Source organism: Amblyomma mixtum, chromosome 6 (genome assembly GCF_055824585.1).
Source record: "Amblyomma mixtum isolate Tamu chromosome 6, ASM5582458v1, whole genome shotgun sequence".
NCBI lineage: Eukaryota > Metazoa > Arthropoda > Arachnida > Ixodida > Ixodidae > Amblyomma > Amblyomma mixtum.
The window spans coordinates 146,674,696-146,682,386 of NC_143017.1; the positions used below are offsets into that span (position 1 = coordinate 146,674,696).

At 50.2% G+C, this 7,691-nt stretch overlaps 1 protein-coding gene across 1 annotated transcript in view; it reads left to right on the plus strand.

Annotated features, from left to right (window-relative positions):
* LOC149340697 (high-affinity choline transporter 1-like) overlaps positions 1 to 5,666 on the plus strand; it is a 25,161-nt gene extending 19,495 nt beyond the window's left edge. The window contains exons 9-12 of the mRNA XM_089549525.1: positions 770 to 987; positions 2,567 to 2,768; positions 3,926 to 4,715; positions 4,917 to 5,666. Of these exons, the coding sequence (XP_089405651.1) occupies positions 770 to 987; positions 2,567 to 2,768; positions 3,926 to 4,715; positions 4,917 to 5,436 (1,730 nt within the window). The 3' untranslated portion in view covers positions 5,437 to 5,666. The remainder of the gene's footprint in view (positions 1 to 769; positions 988 to 2,566; positions 2,769 to 3,925; positions 4,716 to 4,916) is intronic.
* The last annotated feature ends 2,025 nt before the right edge of the window (positions 5,667 to 7,691 follow it).

Here is a 7,691-nt window from a genome sequence, read left to right on the forward strand (position 1 = left end):
AAATATTATTTGCTTGCGGCGGCCTGAAACCAGGATGCCACGAAAAAGAAACAAATTTTTATTTAAAGTTGCTGACGTGCTTGCAGAGAGCACAATGAAACAGTGAGTTCCTGGGGCAATAGTATTTCGTGCCACTTTACACATTACATTGTGAATAGCGAGTATGTGCAGTCTTTGCCGAAAGTAACCGGGCACAGGTGGTTTGTTTCTTAGACGCGTAGCGAAGCACTCACTGCAGCCCTTAAGATATATTAATCTGTGTACAGAAAGGTGAGAAATTTTCCACACGTTTTGTCATTTTTTGGTCTTTAAACGACTTCATTATACAGCTGAGAAGCAAAAATCTGTTGCTCGGTTACTTTTGGCACAGGGGGTATGTCAGAAAATTTTGAAGTAAACTGGTGTAACAAGCTTTGATTAATTGAACATTGCCACTGGGATGATTCGGCATTCCGAAACAATGGAAGCCTTCTCGCATAACTTTGTTTTGTTGCTGGACTGAGAACGGAAGCGTATGACACGTTAATGCTGTCTTACTTACAATCGACGCCATAAGTAAAGCGTGACACAGCCACTTCCCAGGTGGGCATCTTTCAACTAAGCCGGCATTAATCAACTAAATCAGCGTGTCCACAGTTTAACTCAAGAATGTCGCATCAACAAACTTCTACTGTCATTGAACTTAGAATGAGTCTGGGGCTTGATAGGCTTTGGAACTTAGATAATGCGCCAAGCAGTGGTATCCTTTGTCGGCGCTGCCTCTCCGCAGACTTCACGGCGGCTGGCTACCCCGGTCCGTACGACCTGGAGGCGTCTGAGCGCAGGCTCGTGATGCCGTACGCCGTGCGCTACTTGACGCCCAGTGTGGTGTCCATACTCGGTCAGCTGGCCATCACGGCGGCCGTCATGTCGTCCGTCGACTCATCCATGCTCAGCTCTTCGTCGCTCATCACGCGCAATGTCTACCAGCGACTGCTCAAGCCCGCGGTGCGTGTCCGCCGCAGCTTTGCAGGCTGGTCCGCATGACGGAGCTCCTCAGTCATGCTACCGATCTGAGGTCTGCCGAGCATCGTTTGATAGGAAGATTTAAGTAGAGATTTACGACTTTACGATTATCATTCGATGGCCAGTGCAGAGCAGTCGGTTTGAGATCGGCTGGCTGTTATGTGATGGACAGTGCTGGGTAGTTATACGTGTTACTTGCCACTTATCGGAAATAGAAAATCAGGCCTTGAGCGTCGTCTGGTCTCAACGAAGAGGCTTTCCTTAGGGGCCATTTAGCTTGTACTTGTTAAAGTGCGCAAGCTGTTCAAAAATAAGCACAGGTGCAGAATTATTAGCCAGAAATGAAGGTGATTTTTCCAGATATCGTCGACATTAGGTATTATGGGCACACGCAGTGCGTACCGTAATTACTCGACTCTAACGGGCACCTGATTTTTGCGCTCAAAAAGGGGAAAAAATGCTTGGGTTTTAACGTAGTTAAACCGAGTAGGACGTTCGAAAGCACTTGAGGCAATACCGCTTCAAAGACAACTGCATGCGAGGTAAAGATCAAATTTCAAAGTCAAAGGTTGAGGTTTCACGCGTACCCCCGGGTTTTTCAGCTTTGCTAATGAAATAGTGCTTTCGCAATAAAAAAAAGCCGAATTAATGCAGAAGCCTAAAGCGAGGTTTATATCTGGAAGTGCGTTACTCCTGGCCGCTACCTTGACGGCTGTTCTTCGTTGTCATCGTGGCGAACGCACCTCAAAGCAACAGACACGTAACGACGCAATTGCAAGGTCAGCGGCTGGATGCAAATGAAGATCAACGGCGATAGCAGAAGGCCCTTTCGTCTCACAAATTTGCGTGCGGTCCGGCTGTCTAGACTGGTCAGCGGAAAACGTAACTGCAAAGGGTCTGGTAGTTTTGGATTCTAGCACGACGCACGCTTCGGAAGTTACCGGAAGTAAAGTCACTATCATGAAACCCACAGCGCTTGCAGACGGAAGGCACAAAGTCGAGAACGACACACACACTGCGCTAAAAGGCACACACATATGCCATCGCCTGACAACGCTGTGGATTCCATCCATGATAGCGGAAAGAAGCCAACTAGTCCAGATCGCAATGGTGACCTAGTCCTTCTAGCATCCACCTCCTAACCTCGAAGTGCGAAGTTCGATCCTCAGAGCCGCCAGGTACCCATGGGCCAAAACTTTCCACCTGGAGAGGTTCTCGGCTTTTCTGGGGGGAAACGCTTCGGAAGTGGGTCTTTGACCGCACCTTGAATAAACCGGTTAGTGACGACATTCCAGCTATAAACCCTACTAAAGTCATTAACCGCATGTTTTCTCTCGCATTATCTATCGCTCATCTTGGAAAGCGACCGCCCCTCGTGCGAGGAACGAAACCGATTTGCGTATTAATCTAGAAATTACAGACCCGTGGATCTCCACGCATCCCGATGGGAGCTCCGCGGGTACATCCAGAAATGAACGTTCCCCAGTGTCTTCCTTCTCTGGCGGTTGAACTTTCCTATCCAATTCTTTGAAACAAGCTCTGTCCGATGACGGTCCTGCAGGCGTCCCAAGAGGAAGTGTGCCGTGTGCTTCGCGGCGCCATCTGTGGGATTGGCCTGGTGGCAATGATCATGGCGCTGAACGTGCAGTCGGTGTTCGCGCTGTGGACTCTGTCCTCGGACCTCGTGTACGTGCTCCTCTTCCCGCAGTTTGTCGTACTGTTCTTCCTTCGGGACTGGAGCAACTCGTACGGCGCCGTCTCTGGTCAGTGTGGCTTCTCTTCCTTTGTCTGATTTAGTGTCTGCTGCTCGCGCGTGTGTCACTAAGTGGAACTCATTTTAATGCGAGAGCATTATGAGTGCCACAAAGGCTAAAACTTTCCGCCGTTGGCATTGCCTGAACCCTGCACCTTCCAACCGTGACAGGTGGCAGGTGGTGTTTAGGGGGATTTCCCTCTATTCTCCTGCCGTCTGCCGTGGTTGGTAGGTGGAGAAAGGAAAATACCCCTCCACTACTAGGGGAGACGAGGGAGAGGCCGGGATAAGAATGACTCGGCAACAATGAAAATAGAATCATAATAGAAAATGGACGTGGAATAGAATCCTAATTTATATAGAGTCAGAACACGAATCTAATCAGAATTGTAATAGAATTGGAAAAAATTAGTGTGTTCAGATTGGCCTAGCAGAATTAAAGATGACATAAAACGCCTAAGCAAAATGAAAGCGACTAATAATGACAGCAAAATTTTAGATGACGAAGAATGCATCAGCAGAAATGTACTTGCCGAAGTGGAGCTTGTGTGTTGTGTATTGTGTCGACTGGTATATGGCTGCTGAAGTTTCGGTATGGACGAAATCGCCTAAAGAGGTCAAGAACACACAATAAACATAATAAATAAGTGGTTTTAAAGCTCTTTTAATCTGTCTCTCGTAATTACATAAGCGGAATCGAAAAGGCGAATGCTGTCACATTTCCTCCTCATCTATTCAATTTATCGCCCTTAAATATTTTTCCTCTTGACAATATACCTTCGTGTTGCTTCATTTTTCCGTCATTGCACGCGGCCCAATAACCTTTTCGTTGTTTTTGCTAGGAGCAGCTAGCTGAGACACATAACTGGAAGCTTTGATGCCACTAGCTCGTGCTTTATGCTTACTTAAATTAAACAGCAATTGAGGACGAAAAGACAGGGAGCGGGCAGTGCTGCGACATGATGGCAGAAAGAAGACCTTTGGTACAGGCTTATTTACACCTATGGTGCATTAGGTATTTTCAAATAAGCGTTACCAATGAAGCTGTCATGCCAGCTTCACCAGACTGAGTGATCGTCGCTGTTGGTGTAGTCCACTGCACACTAATGACCATTGCGTTTCCTTGGACACGGATGACACCCACACTTTCCTTCGCTGGCTTCCCAGGCTTCTTCGTGGGCTTCGTGGTGCGCGCCCTGTGCGGAGAGCCGGAGATGGGCATACCGGTCCTTTTGCGGCTCCCTCAATACGACAACCAACGCGGACAGCAGTTCCCTTTCCGGACAATGTGCATGCTGATCAGCTTGTGCACCCATCTCGGAGCCTCGGCACTGGCCGCATATGCTTTTCGCTCGGGGCTCTTGGAACCGAGCAAGGATGTCTGGGGCTGCTTCTGGGAAATTTCAGGCGCGTCTCCTGGAGTCATAAATGCTGCTGATAGCCCGCTTCCTACAAGTACTCAGCAGAGGAGCAGCCTGGCCGCTCCATGGGTCGAGCCATCGAGAAAAGGTGTAGTGCCTAGTGCCCTTACAAGCCCTACCACGCTGCTGTCGGACCTCGAAGTCGAACCCACTTCGGAGAAATCCAAGCGTTCCATCGTGGGAGATGAAGGGCCTAGAGCCAAGAAGGCTCCGATGGCGTTGGACACCAATCCGAAAGAGGCCAAGGATCCGAGGAGGACGTCTGCTGACAAAGCGGATGATAAACTGAAGACCGACAAGCCCATAAGCAGGCGTCAGAGTGTCGTCTCAAAGAGCAGCGATGGTTCGAAGACCAGGCGGGCCAGTGCACTTGGCGCCGAGCTAAGCACCGACAAGCCCATAAGCAGGCGTCAGAGTGTCGTCTCAAAGAGCAGCGATGGTTCGAAGACCAGGCGGGCCAGTGCACTTGGCGCCGAGCTAAGCACCGACATGCCTATAACCAGACGCCAGAGTGTCGTTTCGAAGAGCAGCGGCGGGTCGAACACGAGGCGGGCCAGTGCACTTGGAGCCGATATGAGCACCGACAAGCCTATAAGCAGGCGCCAGAGCGTCGTGTCGAAGACCAGCGGCGGCTCGAAGGCCAGCGGCGGCTCGAAGACCAGGCGGGCCAGTGTATTTGGCTCCGAGCTGAGCACCGACAAGGCTATAAGCAGGCGCCAGAGTATCGTGTCGAAGAGCAGCGGAGCCCCAAAGATCAAGCAAACTGGTGTGACTGCCGCCGGGTCAAAGGACGGCGGGTCTAAAAAAGCTGAGCCGAAGAGCGACAAGCCCAAGAGCAAGCTCTTCGGCGTCTCCTCGAAGAGCAGCGGCAGGGACCCAAAGACCAAACAGAGTGGTGTTGCTGACACCGAGTCAAAGGGCAGCGGTACCAGATCCAAGCAGCTTCTTGCTGTCTCTGACACAGAGGCGTTGACCGGAGTGACCAAAACCGAGGGTCCTGCCGCTTCGGCTGACCCCGAGTTGCCAAAAAGCGACAGGCAGAGCAACAAGGCTCCTAGTGCTACGGAGACCGATGCGAAGGGCGGTGCGCGGGATGATCAACTGCGCGAAGGTCCAGACCTTGATTCTAAGATCCCTGCAGTTAGTGCAAAGAATGTGGCTCAGCAGGCTGACGCGGCCAAGACCCCTGCTGCCAAAAGCAAAGGGCACAAGAGCGATGTCGCTATGAATAAGGACAGGAAGACGAGAAAAAAATAGCTTTTCTTCCGTCCACCTGCCGTACAACTCCCCCTCCCCTGTTTATGAATCGGCCATGTTTTGTTTTGTGCTCTGATTCTGACATTTGAAGACTTTAAATTCGGATTTCTCGTTTGATTTGTTCCGCTCGTACCGGTTTTTCTTTCCCTCAATAGCTCATTAGCGAAGGACGACGGTGTAATTCTTATACTCCGCGGCAGCTCGCGGAGGCTTTCGAATTTTGGGGTCATTTTTTTTCCTACTTTACTGCTCTATGCCCGACATTGCAACGAATGGGCATTTAGATGTTTGCCATGTAGCACACTTCCCCTAAAACGTAAACCGCACCCTATATGAGGACCCCGTTTTTTTTTTTCATTTGAATGCCCGTATATCTAAAACCATGCAGTGGCGCTGAACAACGTCGTTTGGCTAAACGCTTCCACTCATCAAAAACGATTTAATTATGTATCATGTGCTGATAGTTTTGTTTTCACTGATCTATCGAACGCACATTGTGCACCGCTGTTTGCAGGTGAATTTTGAGCGCCATTAATATGATTGCCTTTCTGCGTGACATCATCCTGTCCGCGGGCGAGGTTCTTGTCTTCAGTGCCACGGACTCTGATCTACTCGATAAAGGATGGTATTGCATGTACCCGGAACTTGATCATAGAACTCTCTGCTTAGGAAATCTCAGCACGCCTTAACAGCGCCGAGAGCGCGAAGCCGAGAAAATGCTTGAAGCCCCTGAATGAGAAATTTCCTTTCATATACAGGGGCAGGCAGCGAGGAAATCCTGAGCACGAGCGAAAGTAGCCACTGCTCATCTTTGTGAGGGCTGATGGGCGCGTTCCTTCACAATAGTTACGTCTGGTAGAACGTACGACACGCTATTTGTCTCACGTGAGACCTGACGCATGCATTTCGGGCTATTGCAATTGGCTGCACTTGCACCTGACGTCTGAGAGCCAAGATCACCTATCCCGAAATCAGTTATGGTGAACCATTGCAGTCAATTGTATCCTTCCTGCGCGACGCACGACGCAATTCGGTGAACCTCCCCCTCTTTCCCTGGTTGCTGGATAGCCTGTAAAAACTGCATTGCTGTCGCATAAAATATGGATGCAGCGTAAATGTTTTTTGTTCTCGTTCTTTTTGTCACTGCCAAAACCATGTGCGCAGCTTGGACTTTCTCTGGACGCGCGGTTGGCGTGATAAGTTAGGCTTGGCAGGTAGATTACAGCTGTTAGTAGGTCATTCCCGCTGTATCCGTCGGCACTGGCGTAGCAGGCTTGACCTGACGTCCCGGCTGTTCACGGTATGACCAGCGGCCTGATGTCAGCCGAGCGAGCACTCCATTACGACGGCCACATGACCCCACGCCGTGACGTCAACGCGAACGTAGCCGTGCGGCGCTCAACCAGCCGCCCGTGTCACCCCCGCGCCGGGACGTCACTGCGTGCGTGCTTCGAAAAGACTAGGGACAATCGCCAGATCACACAGCAAAGCATAAATCATGAAGACAACAGCTGCGCCGAATAAAAGCTTATTTATCAGAAGCTTAATCGTAAAGGAGTTTTTTGGTTACGCCATAAGCCTGCGACGCATTTAGCTTAAAACGCGGGCTACTTTTTGTGCTCGCATTCCGCCTTTCTACGTTTCGCTTGTGCAACCAACGCCGTGCCTCAGTGGTTTAAGGTCCGGCTACTGATCCAAAGCTCGCGGGATCGAATCACTGCTGCGGTGGTCGCATTTCGGTGGAGGCGAAATGAAAAAACGCCTGTGTGTTGTGCGATGTCAACGTGCATTTAAGAATCCCAGATGGTCTAAATTAATCCGGAGCCCTCCAATACGGCGTTCCTTATAGCCTACATGTCACTTCTAGACGTTAAACCCCGGATATTATTAATATATTCTTATTTTCCTTGTGCTTCAAAACGACAGGTGTTCGTGTGCCGATCCCTGCAGTTGGGACTGTACGATTGCTAGCCTTCAAGTTTAGGACCTCCCTGAAGCACGTCCCAACGCCTTTCAAAATCTATTAAAGAACATCCTTATAGAGACGTGCGGCTCAATCTCTGCGCCTTACTCAAGCCCCGCCCTGGGCCTCACGGTTGGACAGTACGCACTAGTGCCCTGTCCAGACTGTCTGTCTTCGACACGAACAGACACGCAGGGCAAAGGTGGTCGGTAAAGCCGCAGATTCCAGAACCTTAGAATGCCACGCACTAGGTAACAACGCATTCGCGGAACGCTGGTTCTGGATACGTTTC